The sequence below is a fragment of the Anguilla rostrata genome, chromosome 11 (assembly GCF_018555375.3).
Source record: "Anguilla rostrata isolate EN2019 chromosome 11, ASM1855537v3, whole genome shotgun sequence".
NCBI lineage: Eukaryota > Metazoa > Chordata > Actinopteri > Anguilliformes > Anguillidae > Anguilla > Anguilla rostrata.
In genome coordinates this window covers 10,740,999-10,762,419 of record NC_057943.1, presented here as the reverse complement: position 1 = coordinate 10,762,419, position 21,421 = coordinate 10,740,999, and the positions used below count along the sequence as shown (strand labels likewise).

Below are 21,421 nucleotides of genomic sequence, written 5' to 3'. Positions count from 1 at the left end.
TGTTTTGTGGATAGATTGTTGTGCGCATTTTGTGTCTGTTGTCTGTTTTGACCTGTTTCTCTCTGTCCGCCAGGATCATGCGCCCCGATGATGCCAACATTGTTGGCAACGTCCACGGCGGGACCATACTGAAGATGATCGAGGAGGCGGGGGGCATCATCACTACACGCCACTGCAACAGCCGGCAAGGGGTAAAATACACATGCATGCATGCAAACATGCACGCGAACACGCGCACACATGCACACATACATAAAGCTCACACTCACACACAGACACAAAAACATGCACACTTACATAAAGGTCACACAGACACACGCACATGTACCTATACATAAAGCTCACACTCACACACAGACACAAAAACATGCACACTCACGTAAAGCACACACAAACACACAGACGCACAAATATTAAAGAGTCAAGTGTTTGTGAGTGTGTGTACACACAGACACACATTTTATGTCTGTATTATAAATACACTCACACATCCTGTATTTATTTTTACACATTCACATATAAACACACACACAAATAACACACACTCCTCTCCTCGGTCAGAAGACACACTCACCACAAGCACAGGCTAAGCCCAATCATGCATCTGCAAGTTTTTCTCTAGCAAGCTTATGCACAAACTTACACACAGAGTGAGTTTCTGTTTGTCTATCCCATGTACAGGAGAGCGCTATCTCCAAACACAGCCCTGCAGGACGGCAGGTAATAGTAAAATGGCCACTGTTAGTTCTGTTACTGTAGGGTACTGTAGATCCCACATCAGAACTTTGTGTCCTGAGGTCTCCGCACTGTGTTTGTTCATTATTACTAGCTCAGTTGGTTTATTCCCATTTCCCTTCGCATTGATGACAAAAGACATACTGATGTGACAAAAGCATCTTGGTGTTTTTCACAATATGATCACTTAATCATGCCCTCTACAGTTGACTGGCTATATAATCCCTCCCATTCATTACCTTGCCCGTATATATGTGGTGTTAAATAAAAAAATAGTTCAGATTACCTTCCAGAATAGACTGGAGGCTGAGTAACATCAATGAATTTTTGAGAGTTTCTGCAAACAAATGGTTTCTTGGTCTTCATTGCAGTGTCAAGACACATATCAGATGATAGTGGTAAAAGAGAATGATGCAATTTTCCTATCTCAAAGGCAATACACATAAATCTCTTTATGGCGATATGAAAAAATGGTTCACTCTATAATATTACGTTGCAGGGCCTGCTGTGTTAAGGCTATCCACTAGATGGTGCCATAGTCATAATGGATTTTTTTTGCCATCTCAACCCAGTGTGTTTAAAATCTTTTCAGATTCTTGACTTTTCCGTAGCCTTATTTCACCAGAGCAAGTAAACCAGTTGTAACTGTCATTTGTTCAATGCTTGACCTGCTTAGGAATCTATTCAGATATACTGCAGTGTGCCTTAAGAACATTCATAAGCGACAGTCTAGTCTGCTGCTACAGTGGATTTTAAAGGATCTCCAACTGGCATCAGTCTAAAAAACTGGACTCCTGTACACATTCTTATGCTATCATAGCAGGGAAATGGGGGCATGTGAAGCCAGGGGCGTGCCCAAACTTTGAGAGCAGGACTGACGTGGTGGGGCGCTCTCCTGTCCCACAGGAACGCTGTGTGGCCGCGCTGGCCCGAGTGGAGCGGACCGACTTCCTGCACCCCATGTTCATAGGCGAGGTGGCGCACGTCAGCGCCGAAATCACCTACACCTCCAAGCGCTCCGTGGAGGTGCAGGTCAACGTGCTCGCCGAGAACATCCTGACAGGTGAGTGGAGACCATGCGCGACTGCCAGTGAGGACACCGAAGTCACGTCCTCGAGATTTTTATTCATGTCTGTCTCAGAAGCCTATGTTTCATTTCGGTCTTTAGCGAGAGCATCAGTTGCAATTTGTTTAAGAGGGGAATGAATGGTCTTTAATATTTTTTCAAATTACGTCTCATCTAGAAGCATATTTGCAGCATTCACACCTCCATTAAATGACTAATTTAAAGGGAAAAAAGGGGGCTAACCCCCCACTCCGCCTCAGCTCACCCCACCCCATCCCAGCTGAGTCTCTTAATCTTGGTATTTTTTAGGTCCTGGCTACGCACCTGAGCACACCCTGGTCTTTTCAGTGATGTTTCACAAAATTATATCACAGTTGCATTAGCGGTAAAATACATTTACTATACCGTTACCCGGGTTAACCAGAAAAATAAATATAATAATGAAGAGAAGACATGACGTTATTTAGTGCACTCTCCATCCAAGCCACAAGATGGTGCACTTTTTCAGATTAAAAGAAAATAACTAATTAGGAGAAATGTGGACTGGCTGCTTCAAAGCACTTCACACAGTTGACTGATAAAGAGATGCCTCTCTTGTAGAATTTCAGGAATGGGCTTCTATTGAGAATAAGTAGTATCGGCCAATTATAGGGCTGGAAATTGTCACAAGTGTCCCATTGCCAGTGTATATCAGACATTTGTGGATACAACTTATTTTTAACAACAATCTGCTGTCTGACTAATGTTGTGCATAATTCTGAAACACATGTAAGGTTAAGATTTGCTAATGTAGCTAGTTATTTGAAGGAGATTATCGTAAATTAGCTTGCTAGTGGTCTATATATTTGCTAGCCTAGTGGGCTGCCTTCTAGACCTCCCTTCAGCCTACTATAGTGGAGCTCTTGACTGTACGGCAGTGAGTCTTACATTTGGTACATATAAACAGCACTGTTTACACCACATAAAATTGATGTATCTGGCTGAGCGAGTTCTACATGCACTGATGCATATTCTTTCATACATAATGTCCAGCAGCGGCACCACTAAACTACTATAGGTTCAGTCTCTCCTGTAGAGACTCTACAATCTCGACTGTCTGGCATCAAATTTGGACTAAACCAGTGTCGACTGTGGCCAGCAACCCCACAGGGTGACACATAACTGACTCTGACAAGCACTGATGGAAGGGTTTCAGTCTGTTTCACACCAGCGACCCCTGCTGGTCGATCAGACGTCTGCATGTTCACCTGTAGCTCTGTGCTTGTAGCCTATTCCTCCAGCGCATGCCTGAGCAAGCCCAGCTGGTGAAGTGCAGTGTGAAACACCCTGGTGCCTGAAGTGTGCTCATGAGGAGAGCGCACGCTGGTCTGCTCTCTCAAATCGAACAGCAGAGGATGCCGTGAGCGTCACAGCATGAGCAGGGTTGGGCATTACATACTGAGGGAAAAAGGGAAAAAAATAAAAGGCCACATTGTACCAAAAAGAAAAAAATCAAGCTTGAGAAAAAGTAACCACAGAACCTCCAACCTCCAAAATACTGACTAAATAAAGCATGTCTTTTCTGTATGTAGTAAGATTCCGGTAAATCACAACAGGTAGGCTATTTGTGTACAAAAGTGTCATTAGCATTAACTATAAGACAAAAGGCCTTTCCAGGATTGGCCATCCCACAATGTTTCAGGCAAAGAGCAGGAAGTAGCACATAATTCAGCCATCATAACCTCAATAACTTTCACCAAACAAACTCTCAACTCCACTACCATGACGTCCCCCACTGCTGTGGGCTAATGCCACGCCCTCAATGCAGCCAGGAGAGTACAATCTATCCCTGCGTTGAGCAACGGCTCTGTCCGCTCCTTATGACACCGACAAAATGCTTTTGCGCTTAAACTGGGCCAGAGGTGACTGCGACTCCCAGGCGGCTGAGATAGCTGTGCTGTCCTCTCTGTGGCTGACTGCACCTGAAGTACGCTCGCCGCGTTACCATGACTGCAGGGCACCGGCATCACGCTGATAAAGACGGAGAGTAAACAGTATCGGGGGGGTGGGGGGGGGGTTTGCTGGGGCAGTTCAGCAGTAGGGCACACGGTGAAATGCTGAGATTGCAGCAGACCCCCTCTGGGGCTGGCTTATCTTCAGCCCTGCGAGTGGGAGGGCCGGGTGAGGAAATGCCCATCCCCAGATCGGAGCGACGCGCACCCCCCCGGCAGACAGACTCACCTGACTGATTATCAGCCCCAGCCGCTCTGACAGCAGCAATAAACACGTTACCGCCATAACCGCCAGTAATGGGCGGTGCCAGCGCCGCGGCAACCCAGATCAGCGCAGGGTCATTTGGCGGTGTGGGAACTCTGTGACGTCTGCCGCGAATGCCCCCCAGGGCCCCTTATCACCACAGTGCTGTTGTCGTGGGAGGATTTGACAACAGCCCGGTTGGACTCAGAATCCCAGAATTCAAGGGTTATGGGTCAGATTCCTGGGCCCAGTTGGAGACCTGTCTCCTGTCCTAGGCTGCGGCTGAAAGGAACCCCCACACATATCCCCACTGCACTTAGCAGTGTAAGTGAGCAAGGCAAGCCACAAGCAATGCTTCTTTTCATACACCCAGCTCAGAGTGCCTCAGAGTCCTCATGCACTGTAATGTGTGTACATTGTGGACCAGCTGGGGTTTTCTTTGCTTTTTTATCAGCTGTTTCCTGACATTTTTTCCCTTAAAATGGAAAATGTCCAACCGCAACTGAAACTCTGTCCCTGCGACACCCTACATCAGTTCTTGAAGAGATGGCAGACTACACACACCATTGTGTGTTCAGCAGAAGTCTGTACTCAACACACCAGTGTGTGTTCAGCACAGGTCTGTACTGAACACACCGGTGTGTTTAAGCACGGGTTTGTACTGCACCACTGCGCTTGGTGCCAGGGGACTGTGCTTCTCATTCAGCTGCTGCAGACAGACTGCAGGCCCCCAAGTGACCAGAGGGGGTCGCCATTGCGTGACGAGGCTGGGATTACCTTTCCAAATTCAGCCCTTTATCCCTGGCATCTGAGCGAATAAAGAGGGAGCACCTCGATGACTGAACTCCTCTGCCCCAGGGTAAAGCTACGGCCGGCCAGCTAAGCATCGCCCCAGGAGAATTCTGGGTACTGCTGGACGTGGGCTGGTCCAGACTGTGGCGCATGTCACAGCACTGTGGAGCTCCATTCATTAATTCTTCAGCTCCATTCACCACCAGAGGCTGACACACTCAATTTCTGATGGGGAATTTAAAAATAGCACAGGGGACCCACCTCTGTCTCTTCCCCTCCGTCGCCCCCTCCACCCACCCTTCCTGCCCCTACCTTCACCTGGCGATCTCTCACCTTCCCCAGGGTCCGCCAGTGGCTTCTAAATAACCAATATAGGCACGGGGAGGGGAAAAGGGTCGAAGTCAGAAATAAAGAGGGGGACAAGCAATGCTGAAACAAAGGAAGTATCCGCTGGCGACTGTTGCCACAGCAACTGCTTTTTCATGTGGCAGAAACGGGGCCGGCGTGCGGGGGCAGAGCGGGGAGATGACAGCACAGCTCATGGGCTCAGCAGGCACAGAGCAACACGCCCCCCCCCTCCCACCCACCCCCAGGGTTCACAGGGCTGGGAGGGGCTGACCTTTGATGTTGGGAAGCCCGTGATGTCACAGGCTGTTAGGGGTCGGAAGGGGAGGGGGCACAAACCGTTTTCCCTCAAGAGCTGTTAATGTGCAGGTGTGGGGGGGGGGGTGCGTGGAGTGGTAGAATACATACGGTACATGTGTTGCATTTAAATGTCAGCATTCAAAATTGGTGCCAACCTCTTATTTTCATGAATAACACTGGTAAGGGGCAGTGTATGAAATGTGTACTTTTTGTACATTCATTCAAGTGCACTTAGCCACGTTTAGTCCATGGGCAATTTAGTCAAACAAGACTGCAGTTTTTCTAGAATTAAACATTATACTTGATTTCTTGATTTATTCAGAATTTTAGGGATAAAGTAATCAATTAATGTAGTTGTTTCTGAATTTTGTCTCTAATATTTGTGGCATTTAATACTGAGAATTTTTTTAATGCAATAATGAATATGAGATCAAATACGGACGGAGCGTAGCACAGTGGGTAAGGAACTGGGCTTGTAACCGAAAGGTTTCAGGTTCGATTCCCGGGTAGGACACTGCTGTTGTACCCTTGAGCAAGGAATTGCTTCAGTATATATCCAGCTGTATAAATGGATACAACTATGTAAAATGCTATGTAAAAGTTGTGTAAGCTGCTCTGGATAAGAGCGTCTGCCAAATGCCTGTAATGTAATGTAAAAACACAAATTCAAAAGAGCAAGCTATTTTGGCTATTCCAAGCAAAAGCCATTTTAAATGCTAACCACATAACTTTAAACACGTTACGGGTTGGAGCATTACACAAAATGTAATGTGTCAGGTATTTGGTGGCAATCTTAGATTATGATGCATTTAATCATGATTAAGGAGTTCCCATTTTTTGGGAGGTCATATAGACATGTGCAGTAGCTTGCACCTGGGCAAGATGATTAGCATTGGCACCCCATCAGCTGAAACGGGTTGCTGCATACTGTACCAGAGTGGTTGTTCATCTGTTGGACGTTGTAGCCCCGACTCACGTTTTATGCCATGCCCAATAAACAGCTGGCATCTTCGTTTCACCTAATATGAGTTGCTTGCCTCTCATCTGTGTCCAGCATTTACAGTGAAGCAGGCCGACAATGAGAATGAGATTGGACCGGCAATCACCATTACGCTGGCATAATTGAATGTTCATTTACAATCAGTGCTGCGATGAGAGAGGACAATGTAAACAAACAGCATGTTTATTGCTGCCTAACCAGTCAGATGCAACGTATCAGTGTCAGTCGCTACGAGAAATCTCATTTTCATTGGCTGGCCAGAGCCTTCTTGGCTGGCTAGACTTCCAGCACCGTGTCTCGCTTTGGCAAAAAAACAAAAAAAGACGACAAAAAAACCCAAAAGTGATTACAGCCGCAGATTAATCTGGGAAGGTTTCCTTTGATTTGATTGCACTGCACACACCGTTCACTTGTATCCCAGTTAGCCCACATGCTTTACCTCGCTGTGACATTTACCAAAGCTTATCTCAACTAAAGAACGCAGCTTGAGCTGAGAGTGTGTGGCACAGTTCCTAGGGCGGCCAACTGTCAGCCCGTATACGAATCCGCGAATCGGGCCTGGGGTTCGATTCCCTGCCATTTCTGTACCGCGGACCCACCTCTGTCTCTTCCCCCTGCCTCACTAAAGTGCGTAAATACATAAGGAGGGCAGGCCATCACATGACCCGATTCCCCTCATTGTGGAGGACTAGTCTTTGATGTGCGCTAGATGGAACATTTATCGTTTCAGCGCAAAGGATTGGAAAGTTCTGGAACTGGAAAATGACCCATTATTCTGACTGGCTGGAGACCAGAGTGAGCGATGGAGAGCAGAGCTGGGGGCGGGGTTTAAAGGTAATGACTAGCCCTGATTGGTCACTATGTTGGGCTTCTGTGAAACACAGTGTGAGTGGGTCATGTGACTTCACTGTGAGCACTGCTTGGGGCTTGATTGGAGACCCATCTCACATAAAGTGAGACTCTCAGCTTGTCACTAAAGTTATGCATCCATCTCAAAGTGTGCACATGCATATATATTTCATGCATGCTTGTATATGTGCGAGTTTGGGAGAAAGAGTTGTCGTGTTGTGTAGGTTTGTATGTGCAAGGCTGTGTATGTGTATGTCTGTGTACATATCTCTGTGCATGTGTATGGTTGTGCAGGTATATCTGTGGGTATATGTATGTGTATAAGTATGGCTGTGTGTATGTGTATATGTCTCTGTACACATCTCTGTGTATGTGTATGTCTGTGTGTGTGGGTGTGTGTATGTCTGTGTAGATATCTCTGAGCATGTGCATGGCTGTGCATGTGTATCTTTGTGTATGCGTGTATGTGTATGGCTGTACGTGTGTCTAAGCGTGCATGTCTCTGCACAGTGCACATAACGCAGCTCTGGCTCTGCGCTGCGCAGTGTAGCTGTGCTGGCGTTTCCCCTTTAAAGGGCCCTGTGGAGCCCAGGGGGAGAGAAGATAATGGAAGCAGACATTATTTGCTTCTGTCACATTGTGTTAGTGTCACCAGTCACACACAGCAGGGCACTGAGCTGCAGACACATAGCAGTACCTGAATGGACGTCCTGTGTGCTCCTGAGCCTCTGTCCCCTCTGTCACTCACACCGACTCTCTCACAAGCATCAACGATTCAGTCTTCTGATGAACCGGCGACATTACAACCATCTCCCTTCACCTTCACTTACAGTACACACTCACTCACAAACGCACATATACTGTACACGTATATACGGGCAAGCATGCACGTGTGCGCACACACACAGACACGCACACGGTCTCACATGTGCGCGCACACACACACACTTGCATGCTTACATGCGCTCACACACACAGACACGCACATGGACGCACAGGGACACACATGCACGCACATGCGCGCGCACACACACGCACATTCACATGCAGATGCACACTCCCATCATCTGAGCTACTGCCCCCCTCTGCTCCGCCACGCAGAGATCTCCATAAATAAAACAGTCTATTGGCCTCCCTCAAAGTGCTACCGGTGACAGCTGAATTTGTTACATAACAGTGGCTGTTTTTTTCCGGTTCTTCAGCGATATCGCAACTGTGAAGACCAAAGACAACGACTTGCTTCAGCTACTTAGATTGAAACGGTTCCATAAATTAAGGACAGCACATTTTTCTAAGAACCGGGGTTAATTTCAGTCTGTTGAACAGGGTTTTACCACGAGTCTTACTCATAACGCATAAGCAAAAAAAAAAAAAAAGATTCCAGAAGTCGGATTTCCAGGCCTTTGCATGCTTGTCCTCCATCCCCCTCCCCCCCCTCCCCAAAGGAAGCAGGGGGTCTGTGAGTTGTGGGGGGCGGAGCTGCTGGCGGTCACATGACGCCTCTCCCAGGTTACACACACTGACAGTCAGACCGCATCTCGTCAGCGGCGTCTCAGTCACGCACCCTGGGGGGCCGTGGGCCCCGTGTGCACAGGCCGTGATGATCGGTCCTGCGGGGCCGACCGAGCCGACCCGTGCGTTCCCTGCGCTGCTCCGTGTAGCCGGGGCGGGGCTGGGGGGGGGGGGGGGGGGTTTGAGGGCAGGGACACAGTGGCCCCGCCGGCAACGCAGCGTGCAGTGAATCGGTTTTCGGGGCCAGGCTCATAATAAGGCCCGTCTGCATCGAGCGCAGCGCTGCTTCTCAGACCCCGTAAAAACACACACAGTTCTGGCTCTGTGTGTATATGTGTGTGTGTGCGTGTGTGCATGTATTTCTGTGTGTGTGTGTGTGTGTGTGTGGGAGGGAGAAAGAGAGAGAGCAAAATCCTCTGTTGTGATAATTCAGGGTATTTATAGAGTTTTTGTCCCTACTGGTTCATTTGGACAGTTGGACCAAATTAAGTATAGATGCTGCAACACACAATTGGCTTCCTTTCTTTTGAAGAATTTTTGAAGTAATGGTTTTTAAAAAAGAATCCAACTTCCACACTACTATCACTGTGCCTGCGGCACAAAGAAATCAAGAGAAATCAAGAGGACTGCCTTTCTGTCTGTCTGTCTGTCTGTCTTTTTCTTTGGAAAGAGCAGCCATCTGGGAACCAGTCCCCTGCTGGTTTCAAATTAAGTGCTACTCCTGGACAAGGAGCAGTTAAAAAAACTGTGAAGAATTTAATAAACATGAGGGGGCATGAGGGGTAATTTACCCCTGAAGGCAAATTTATGTTGACTGGCTTGCTCATGTTATGCCAAGCAGCACCTTGCCGACTAAAATTTAATTTCTTTCTCTGAAATGGCCGACATTGCATTACACTGGGCACTGGGGTCGCTGCCAGCCCACTGAACCAAACTTCCTTGGGACCGCCTCCTTCCCATCAAAACAGGACCCTGTAAACGTGTCCAGACCTCATGACTAAACTGCCTTCTTGGCAGCTCTGAATTCTGCAATCTGCTAAATGACGGAGAAGTTGCATTAACTCCTCATGATAATTGGCTAGCTCACCACTCGAGCACTCTAAATTATATGCCAGTGAATATTTTGCCACTGTGCTTGATTTGCTTCAAATTACAGAGATTGTGCAGATTGCTGCTGATCCACTTAATTAGGAGACGTATTTGGACTGACGAGGCACAGGTATGGGTAGGCAGGATTTGCCCCCTCCAGAAAGTTCAAAGCCCCTCTGTACTACACCTGGCTTTATCTCAAAAAAACAGTGGACTATGGAAACTGTCATGGTCCAACTGTGAAACGAACAACTTATAAAAGTATGAACGGACAAATGGGGTCAGCGATCTTGCTTCGACCAAAAAGTTCGAAACATTTTCGAAACGCAGAAGTGGAACAGTATTTACATTAAAATGATCATTTTCATTTAAGATATTTTCATACACACTTTCAGAGTTAACACAGAGTGAAAGAAGCAACACGCATCTTCTTTTGGAGCTTGTTCGGCATCCAAATATTAATATTAGTGGGATAAACAATTCACCTTGAAGAGAATGTACACTGTTAACTGTCACCACTGTGGATAATGAAAATAGAGTTAGCTTAAATACACATAACATCCATCAAGACAAGAGGCCTGGATTTAAAATTTCTATGAAAATCTTGAAAATTGTGATTTTGGAAACGGTTCAAATCTGATATTCTTGTTGTAGTTTATGCTTGTATATCCTCGATTAATCAATTCAAAGCCGAACGAAAGTAGAAGAGACACAGAAATGCCTCGTCCCTTCTCGTCGTACTGCCAAGACGCCGAGCGTCTTATTAGCGTTTAGCTAGCGTCCTCCTGGAAACTCATGATTTGCAATGTGTTTGACATTGCTTGCCAGTGTAAACGGGTTTTGTCGGCAAGGGGAAGCTCCCGAAACATATTCATCTCGTGTCGTGGCATTTTATTTCCGTCCCCGACAGTGTCTAAACATCCGCCGGGCGCTATTTTTAGAGCGTCGATCTCTGAGCACCGAAGACACGTAAACGCTCACCTCCTTGCGCCGAAGTTTCTGAATAATGTGCTGTAGGAACCAATTAGCGAACCTGCTCTCGCCACGGCGTATGGCGCATGCCAGATTCCCCGCACGGTTGGCATGGCAACTGGCCTGTCAGGGCGGTTTTTAGCTGGGTGTAAAATGCAAATGCTATTCCCAAAAGCAGTCTGTCACAGTCGCTCTCATTCACAGCTGCTCCTGTGCGTTTTTATACCTTGTTATTTGCATTGTTTGAAATGCATCCATTCTGGGAGGAAAAACACACAGTGATGATTTATTTCCTTATTTACTGCCTGCTCTCGGTCAGAGCATTTGGTAAACGGTGCTGTTGGAGCCCTGTGGTTCATATAAACGGCATCGTTGTGTTCAGGGGACAGTCTCACTGAACAGCCTCAGAGGGGTCTGGACGAGAACCCCGGCCTCACCTTCAGTGTTCGGCGCTGACCCCGCCATCTTGTTTCAGAGTCAGGGCAAATGGCACATATGACCCCCCCCCCGCCCCTCTTTGCTCCAATCAGATCCAGGCACCAGGATCCAGCACGTGTCCGTGCCCCCAGCAGGTCAGATCTGTAATTACTTCATTAACCTGCACCTCTGAGAAGCTCGTCACCTGAAGCGGGAGGAATGGCCCCTAGGTTTAACTTCCTAAAAGAGCTGGGACTCCTTTTTTTGTGACCGCAGACCTCTGTGGGGTGCTGGGAGTTATTCACGTCGCTCAAAACCCATCCCTGCCAAAAATAGTGCAGGCTGCAGTTCACAAAGGGGGAAGGGCATCGTTAAGAAAGCCGGACCGTCTCCATGACAACCCTATTGTGTTCCCACCTCTCGCCAAAAGACATCACTTGCTGTATCGTGCATACAGTGGCCTTACCTTGCCTGCTTCAGAATGAACGTACAAGTGGAGGGAGTTTTATGGTGATTAGCGGGTGAAGATGCCTCTGGTGTGGTACAATGCATCCCTACAGCAGCACTTTGCAGAAAGCCCAGATACGGAGCGTTTGATTAGTGCCTGGTGGTTAACTAAGCTATGCGAAAAATGCACTTTTCATTCATCCATGGGTGCTAAAAGCACATTTTGTTAGAGGTAATTATGCACTGTTTGTCAGCGTGTTATGTGAATAAGCTGTGGACACTGATTTTATGTTAAGGGAAAAATTTCAGGCTAGAACACTTACGTCGTTAGTAAACATGTAGCAGCGATGTGCAACTCACTCCAGTGTTTTTTATCTGAAACGTGTAATATATTTTACTTAATCGCTGTTCACAGTTTTTCACTTGCTATCCTGTCAGACTTTTCCTGGATCTGCTTCAGTTATTTTTTACCCAAAACTACTTTTGCAACCCCCTTCCTGTGAGGGGAGGAAGCTTACACAGCCAGCTAGATTGACACTGACTTTAGCTAGCTAGCTAGTACTATTTAGCTAAGAGGCTATAAGCAAAGTGTAAGAGTGTGGCCACGCCCCCAATCCTCTGAAGTCATGCTGTTGCATTCTGGACTATTGAGGCTGGTAGTACAGCAAAAAGCAGTTTGTCCTCTAGATAGATTATTGGCCTATTGCTGAAAGTTGATTGGCGGGGATTCAAGGCAGAATCCCTGACCTGTTTTCACTAATAAGCTGAAATGAATATCTGGTACTTGGTGCTATAGTTGGTGCTATAGCGAATTAAAGACGCACCCTCATATTAAACTGCACTGTGCCTGCTGTGGCAATATCACCGTGAGAACTCGAGTTTAGCAGCAGAAAAGCGAAATAATACACAAAACAGGAAAATATGGCATGGGGCTCGTTTCACATTACCAGTGTGCAAATTCTAACAACGTCAAAGTGTTGAGTTTTTGTTTATTCTTTATTTGACCAGAAATCCAAGTGGTATATTTATAATCTTTTATAAGGGAAACCTGACCATCAGGGCAGAACAATAAATACATTTAACAACTATACAATAACTGACCTAAATGATACGCAAAATATCATTACATATCACTACATCACCATATCAGCATGTGATGTCACCTCTTACAGAGCTGTCACCTCAGAAAGCTCTGTGTCAAATTCTTTAATTATTTTTGTGTCTACAGGAGTGTTAGTTTCAAATGCGGACATCACTTCCTCAAACCTTTTGATGGATTTTATGCACTTTTTCAGTATTTCATTTTTGTACTCTAGCATTTCAATTTTGTACTCTAGCGTGAACTGGATTGAAAGAAAACTTTCAAGTTATCTCAAGATATTATACATTACTTCAAAAATGTGATCAAATTATACTGATTTTATTTTAAGTCTGACTGATGGTGTTTATTTATTTATTTATTTACCTGATTTTGTGAGGATGTAGTATTTCTGGCCTTGTTAGGATGCTGTAAGGATGGTCAGATCTCTGTTGTGTTCCTGCCTAGCCAGCTGCTGATACTGGTTCCATTTCACAGGTGCCAAAAAGGTGACCAACAAGGCGACGCTGTGGTACGTTCCCTTCTCCCTCCAGAACACCGACAAAATCACCGAAGTCCCTCCAATCGAGGTAGGCCAGCCATTACAACCTCAGCAGCTCTTTCAGTTTCAAAGTAATGAGGGCTAACAAGGAGGGTGATGTGTGCCAGAGAGGAAACAGCAAAGTGAAACGATGATTGCAAATGGCCGCTGCTTTGCGAGTTGCTCATTTTCATTGCTTTTACGATGCGGCCTCTTTGTGTTGAAACAATAAGACAAAGGGAACAACAGTAACAGTGAGTAATAATGACTGCTTTGTGGTGTTGCCAATTGCTCCGCTTTCTTTTCTGTTCCTCTGTTCATTTTGGCCATTTGTCTTTTTTATTTAATTTATATTGCATATATGTAGGTTTGCCTTCACAAAAAATATTTTTAGTGCATTTCAGTCACTGAGGGAGGGTCCATAGCTGTGGATCAGTCTTGCTATACTCCTGCCACTTTCTTGAATTTTTAGGAATGAGGGAATTTGAGTTTAGTAAAGAGGGAATCAGAGTTTAGTGAGCAGGGAATCACAGTTTAGTAAAAAGGGAATGAAAGTTAAGACTGGCACCGGTCACAGTGGTGTCGGGATTGCCTGTGCCGCAGTTTGGCTTGATGGCGAGACGGCAAGCTAACCGACTCTCGATCTGAGAAGAGTACGAGCAAATCACCACGGGAACACATAATGGCACGTCGCACAGTCTCTTAATCAGCAAAAGCCGTCGCCATTATCCTCCTTGTCCTATCCCAACAGCCACTCAGCTCGATATGTTATGGAGCCCGCAATTGCTTTTTACGCCTGGGACAGCCACGCACGCGTTTCCTGTGTAATTATGTCACTGCGTCTACGGCTTTGAATAAGCAGTTCACAAACGCCTGGTTCTCTGGGGGCGATTAACTGCAGAACATTGAACCCGTAAGGCCCCACCCACGGGGAGCATTTACGGTCTCTAAGCGTACCCCAAAATTGACAGTTGAAAAATTGAAAAACGCCTACCACAATCAATGCTGTGCAAGTTTACACTATTAAAAAGTAATACAGATGTTTTTATTTTTTTATTTTGCTCTTTGCTTTTGTATTTTCACACAAATGAGTCACAGTGTGGACTTCAGCAGCGGGAATAGCCATGTCACACAGCAATGTCTATTTGCAATTACTGCTTCTGCATTTTCTCACCTTCTTTTTGGAACAGATAAGCCTCCAAACTGACCGTACTTATACTCAGTTTGGTGATTTATGAATCCTTGTGCTAGTCCTGAGCTTTCAAACAGCCCAGACCAATTACTGTTAGCACAGGTATGTACTGGAATGCCAGTACGCTGTACATATGCTGATGTGCATGGACAGGCATTTTGACCACATGACATCATCATAAAAAGAAAGGGCTTGGCTGGCGGGCTAAGAGTAATGTTTCCACTGGATACAAAATACATTCAGACTGAATAAATATAGTCAGCAAAGCGAGCTTTCGGTTCAAATTAGACTGTTTGTGTGAATGTCACGTTTTGAAGAATGAAAGTAAATATGGTCAGTTGCAGGCAGTGGAGGAAATGATAATGCATGCAGTACCATAATAATGTTTGCTTAGCATAAGCCCTGCACATGATTGCCTTTTTCAATAAACTGCAGATCGATACAGGTGGGAGTTACGTCTGAATGTCCTAAATTTACACTGGCACAACCATACTGGCTTGGCATCAGTTGCCATGGTAACAGAAGAGAACCTCTGTGTAGTATGAAGCGATGGGTGTGCTGTGGCTTGCAGGTAAACAGAAAAAAAAAAGAATTTTGCTAACCACTCCGCATTTGTCTTTACAAGTTGGGGTCCAGTTTAACATGTTTTACATATATGGCTAATTAACGCCCAAATTCGTACTTCATTAGCAGGAGAAAAATGCTAATGCATTAGGCATGCATGTTGCATGCAGTAGCGGCTCAGACATAGATATGGGTTCTTTGACTCATACGCATGTTGTTGACCTTCATTGCGCAAGCTGTATGTGAAACATTTTGCTTTATTTATTTTCCTGGGAGAATTTACTGGTGATCCCCATGGACCTGGAGTATCACAGTTCTGTAGTCCCAGTAGTCCACCGTTGTCACCAAACAATTATTATTAAACAAAATCCAACTTACTTACTTTCATTTGTTCGTTAAAGTTAATGTACAGGTGTTTAATACAGGCCAAAGACTATTTAGAATGGGTGGAAAGGGCACATGGGGCCACCTGTGAAACTGAAAACTTGAAGATCAAATGGGAACATGGAAGCGGTCCAAGCACGAACAGCACGATTCAGACAGAGGACAGATTTGACGAGGCACACTGAACTCCACGCTGCAGCTGCTCAGTGGAATGCATCACTAGCGTCTACCTGAGGGCAAGGCCTTTTTTTCACAGACCATCTGTCCCGTATTTTTCAGCTCAGTCTCCACCGAGACAATAATCTTCCGCTGGGAAGAAATATAAATTTTTTACTTAAAAGAAAACGTTTTGGAGCAGCTCATTCTGCAGTGGCCTCCGGCAAGCAGAATCACGATAAGAGAAGGGATGAGAGCCGTTTCCCTTCCTGAGCTCCATCGTCATGTGACCCACTATTCACGAATGGTCTCCTGTGAATTAAACCAAATTAGCTCCTGAATTTAAATAGCTTGCCCTCCCATGCTGGCCTCTGTAGTCACCTATTTTGCATGGACTCCCCGAGCATTGCTTGTTGAAGACAGAGCCCAGGCTTGAACCAGCGACTATGGGACCGGCCTGGACTCACGGCTAATTTATCCCCCTTTCAGACTCACTAAGTGCCTGCTTCACCGTGTGCGTCGCGTAGCAGCTTCCACTGGAGCATGCTGGGTAATTCACGGTGAGGACTTCACAGCGTGAGCAATGATGCCGGGCTGGGAGTTTTAGTGAAGAGTCCAGAGACACGAGCCCCTGCCCAGGCCGCCTGAACTGGGCCTCACCCTGTTAATGCACTTTCCCTCACTGCAGGCAAAGCCGTGTATTACATTAAATTACCTTACATTGCATTACATTTCACTACACAACATTACACTACACCACATTGCATTACATTACACTAAATTGCATTACATTGCATTACAGGTGTTTAGCAGGAGCTCTCATCCAGAGTGGCCTACTAACTGCTGAAATGTAATGTTTCAAAAAATCAAGATTATAATTTTAATGTTTTTGGTTCAATGTGCGCAAATGCAAATGGCTGACACGAGGAGGACCAGAGCACACGTAAAAAACATTTTAGTTGAAAACGGGCAAATCTTATCTTGGCGCAGGCCAGTGCCGAAGAGCCCTTTGTGTGGGATGGTCCTTATTAAGAGCATTCACAGCTGCTGCGATGGGCGTTTTGGCCGTACGGAAGAATACATCACGGGCGACAGATCCTCACGTTCGGGACGGTTCAGACGTCACTGCTTCCTCTGGGGAAGGGTCATCAGCCACTGAGGATGTTCGTTAGCTACCCGCCTTGGCGCACGGTTCCCTGGTTACCTGCATAACTCACCAAGGGGCCCCCCTTCGCTCGCCTAACGGACACAGGTTGCAGGAAGTGTGGAGCGAGGCCCAGGGCCCTGGGAGGCTCCTGCAGGGCACGTGCCGAACGGCACACAGACAGGAAGCTGTCTCTCCACTCAGGGGCCAGTGGAGGGCAATGCAGCCCTGGCCTGACACGGAGGGGACGTAAAGGAGAATGATTTGCCTCTTTGTTCGGCAGCAGAAAAGCGATTTGAAACAAGACAGCCCTCTCCCCACCCCACCCCACCACCCACCCCCCACCCCGCACCCCTTCCAGCTGAATCCATTTTAAGCTTCGGCTGATTATGCATCGGGAAGAGAGACGCTGATGTCGTGTGTCGTCATGGTGATTTGCTCCCCGGTTGAGGTTTTTGTGCCATGTTATTTTAAATCAGAAATAGCACGGTCGAGCTTTGAGAAAGATTACGGTGAGAGTGCTGGGGTTCACAGCGCTCGCCTGGTGCTGCTGTGTCCTGAAAAGGTTTCGGCTGTTTCAGCCCCAGCTAGTGTGAGGCAACTGGCAGAGACAGATATCACATGCAGTGTTTCAAAGATGATTAATGTCTTTTCACCTCACAGCGAAGGCCAAAAAAGCAAATGAGCGGAATTACTGAAGCATGTAGAGCTCTTTGAAATGAAAAACGCAGCGCAGGGTCTTTAAAGCTCAACATTCGGGCAGCGTGATATCGTGTGGCCCGTTCATTAATGACGAGTATTCAGAAAAACTTGAAAGAAGCAAAAATCAGGGTCTCCTGTGCAGAATCAGTTCTCGCTGAGTAACAATCCCCATATTACGGGATTGAATCCGGACCGTGCTATTCCCTATTCCCGACTGCGGCCAAAAGCCGTGATGGGTTCATGCACCAATCACTAATCCCCAACTCGTCGTGTGAAAGCCAATCACAGGAATGTGCAGCTCAGCTGGAAAAGTGCAGAAATAGCAGAACGGAAAGCACAGGTACACTAGTCTGTGCCTTCCCAGGATGAGGCAGAACATTGCAGGAATAGGATGGGTTAGTATGATGGACACTGTAAATTGGGAGAAAAAAGGAAAAAGCTATGCCTTTCTCCATATAATGGCTATCACTGTTATTCTGTTAACAGGCTGCCCTGAAAAGCATGAAAATAGCCTTTCTCCTAAAAGTATGAACTGCTAGACCCCCACCCTCACATCCCCACCCCACAATGCTATAACAATTTAATATTCACAAACAGGAGGCTGATAGAATCAGACAGGAACAGTCCCTGATACGCATATTCTCCTTCTGCACTGTAGACCGAGGTGCTCTCCCTGCCATAAAAGACGGTAGAAAGAATCGGACCCGCTTAATGGATGGGCTATCAAAAAGGTTTATGACTTCCTGTCTGGAGGAACCACGTGCCGCATGAATCACGCGCTGCACTGGTCCCTGCGACCAGAGGGGGTTCTGTTCATTAATCAAAGCCTGGCAGCAATCAGTTCGGATGTGCGTGTGAGTCACACTGCAAACACCGGGCATCAGCGCCAGAGCTGCACTTCAGTGTGCCTGGTGTCAGAACCACCCAGCTTGTGTTCGGTTACACCGCTCTCTACACTTGCACCCTTGTGTCCTCATCGTGTAGTGTGTACATGTAGTGTCCTTAATAAGTGTCCTTATCCAGAGCAACTCGCATTGGTTTGTCACATTGGTGTATCGCACACATGCTGGCAGTGTGTGTCAGTCTCATATGACCATGTCATGTTTCCACATGGATCGTCGGAAGAATGTTTTCAAACATCTTGGTCTGATTGCAAACTGGAAAATAGTGTGTCATCAGGCATATGTATGCTGAACGACTTTTCAAAGGTAGAAGATTCTAGGGCCAGCTCTGTAATTTCACCCAAAAACATAACTGGAAAGGCACCATTTCCTTTCAGTTAAAAGACATGACTTCCGAAAGCAGGATTTACCTTAGGGGGGTCCATGACATCTCTGCACATAAGTCTTACCATAGAGTATCCATCAGCCCAGCAAAGACAGCCATTCAACCACAGCCCTGTTTCCCACATGGAACCATGGGAATCTGGAGGGAATGAGAGGATATTAATGTTAATATTATCAATATTAATTATACAGTACGACAGGAAAATACATTTTAATTAAAACTGTGGGTTTGAGGAGTGAATTTTCCTTTGCTTTTGGGCAAGACGGAGCTCAGAAATGTGGAGTGCAACCCCAAAAATATTGTGAGTTAGAAAAAGTGGCCTCTGCACATTGACCTGTTTCGCATACAGAACTACTCAGTCTAAACCGAGACTCTCAAACGGTCCTCACGGGTAATACTGAATATGGAAGCAAGGAGTATGCGGTGTGTGAATATACAGTATGCCCGTCGCTGTCCCATCAGCTGCAAGAAGACGCAGAGTGGAGGTGTGGATGAGAGGTTCTATTTTTAGGTTGTACTGAAGGTATTCTGCACCTTCAGGTGGAAAGACCTGTTTAATCATTTGCATTTTTGGTCCAGTAAAGAGTGCTGTAATGGTATTTATGCACACATCAAATATGGAGGAATCCCTGAAAATAAGGCTTGTGTGGAGCAGGCGGTACACAGAGCTGGTTTAATGGTCTGAGGGTGTGCAGGCGCTTGTAGGCCCAGGTGAATAAACACAGCTGCCTGTGAGACAGGAGTCTCTTCTACCCTTCCCAGAGCGGCAGTTTGCATGATGACCCCATATATCTCCTGTCATAACATCATCAGCTCTAAATTACACTCACGCACATACAGTACTGTGCTGGCTGGAGCAGAGGGTACTGCTATCTCTATGCTCTTTCTCCATGTGTATCTCGCAGCTGCACTGTACAGAGCTGGTTTTGGGCCACTGTGGCCAGGGTAGGAAATTGCACATTATGGGGTTCTCCTGTGTAACCCCACTGGAAGCACGCACACGCACGAACGCTCGCTCGCACGCACGCACGCACGCTCGCACGCACGCACGCAGGCACACTGCAGTGCATAGGCACAGTAGTAGAATGGGCTGATTTTAACTGCCTTTCTGAGTTTGGAAGTTCCGGATTTAGATCGTAATGACGTGCGGCATGCAAGGCATTGGGATTTCCACTGCAAAAATGTAGTGTTCTTAAAATTACTATTACTGAGCTCTTCTTGATTCGGTCACTTCTCTAAGCACAGAAGCGGTGTCCTGTGCGTGTCTAAGGCTCTCCATAGTCAGGCAGGTTACTTAGCCGGGATAGCAAACACGTTTACATCATTCATGAGATCTGCCATGATGATAATTATAACCTTAATGATATGTGGCTGACGTAAAAGCTCTTTTTGGATCTGCGTATGATTCAGACTTCATTTAACATTACATTACATTACAGGCATTTGGCAGACGCTCTTATCCAGAGCAACGTACAACAACATTTAACTTTGTACTTTTCCAATCAGGGCAGTTTCACGTGGAAAATGGCTTTTTTTTTCCCATAATTTTTATTTATTTTTCTGAGGCAGCACAATCATGCTCAGGTTCATTGAAGATTTTAGGGACTAAAACTGTTAAAGACCCTTAGCCTCTTGACTAAGATGGCTTCCACAGCACTCTATATTGCCAGGGTCTACATCCTGCTAGAATGGACAGCTTCATGTTGCATAAAACCCCATTAATGTCAGGGTTCATACTTTTATTTTCCTCCAAAGATGATTTTAAGAGACACAGCTGAATAAAGCTGTGCTGTGAACACGGACCCCTGGTCTCTGTTACCTCTTGAGGGGAGATGTGCTCTTTGGAAATAAAAAAGATTCAGTTTTCCCATTTTACAATTCCCCCAAAAGTGAGGGGTAAAAACCAAGAAAGGCAAAGCGACCAGTGAAGCAGATAGCCTGTCACTCGCAATAGCGTGTTCAGTTGCTCAGTACATTAGGTAAGTTATGCAGTACTTTTTTTTGACAGATGGGCGTGAGAAAAATAGATTTTGATGCTCTGCGGAACGTAGAAATCATTTGTATTCAAACCAGGACGTACTGTGGGCACATTCAGATTATGTAGTTACCTTCCAATTTCAATGATAAGTAGCAATAAAACTGGAAAAGGGATGATGAAGGCTTTTCAATCCAATTATTTTTCAGCAGGCGTAATCAAGGATTTTAGCCAAACATCTTTATTTCAATAAAAGAAGATTTGTCTTGAATGGTTGGGGAGCCAATGAAAGTTAGTGGTATATCTCTGTTACATTACAGAAGATAAATTATACTCAGCGTTAATGGGTACTATTACATTTCAGCATATGCTGTTATCCAGAGTAGTGCTAGGTTTTTTAAGAAAGCATGCAATCCATTTATAGAGCCATACATTTACTGAAGCACTTCGGGTCAAGTACCTTGCTTATGAATTCAACAGTAGGTCCCCAACCTGGGAATCAAACCCACAACCAGGGAGTTGCAAGCCCAGTTTCCCTACCATTACACAACACTTCCTCATGCATAGACCATATTGCTTTTAACATACACATGATGGGACCCACTTCCACAACCTTGCCTTTTTACTGGGAAAACTCGA

At 46.0% G+C, this 21,421-nt stretch overlaps 1 protein-coding gene and 1 long non-coding RNA gene across 10 annotated transcripts in view; one reads left to right on the top strand and one right to left on the bottom strand.

Moving 5' to 3' along the window:
* LOC135233892 (uncharacterized) overlaps window positions 1–21,421 on the bottom strand; it is a 122,298-nt gene that overhangs the window by 21,994 nt on the left and 78,883 nt on the right. Inside the window, exon 2 of the long non-coding RNA XR_010323988.1 lies at window positions 18,833–18,945. This is a non-coding gene — a long non-coding RNA (uncharacterized LOC135233892). The remainder of the gene's footprint in view (window positions 1–18,832; window positions 18,946–21,421) is intronic.
* The window catches only part of acot7 (acyl-CoA thioesterase 7), an 81,663-nt gene that overhangs the window by 9,184 nt on the left and 51,058 nt on the right, over window positions 1–21,421 (top strand). For 5 of the 9 annotated variants that reach the window (XM_064297838.1, XM_064297837.1, XM_064297835.1 and 2 more), the window contains exons 2-4: window positions 74–191; window positions 1,642–1,798; window positions 13,336–13,427. In XM_064297838.1, coding sequence (XP_064153908.1) covers window positions 74–191; window positions 1,642–1,798; window positions 13,336–13,427 — 367 coding nt within the window. Of the gene's footprint in view, window positions 1–73; window positions 192–681; window positions 721–1,641; window positions 1,799–13,335; window positions 13,428–21,421 lie in introns of all 9 variants that reach the window. The other 4 variants (XM_064297834.1, XM_064297832.1, XM_064297831.1 and 1 more) reach the window with 1 other exon arrangement.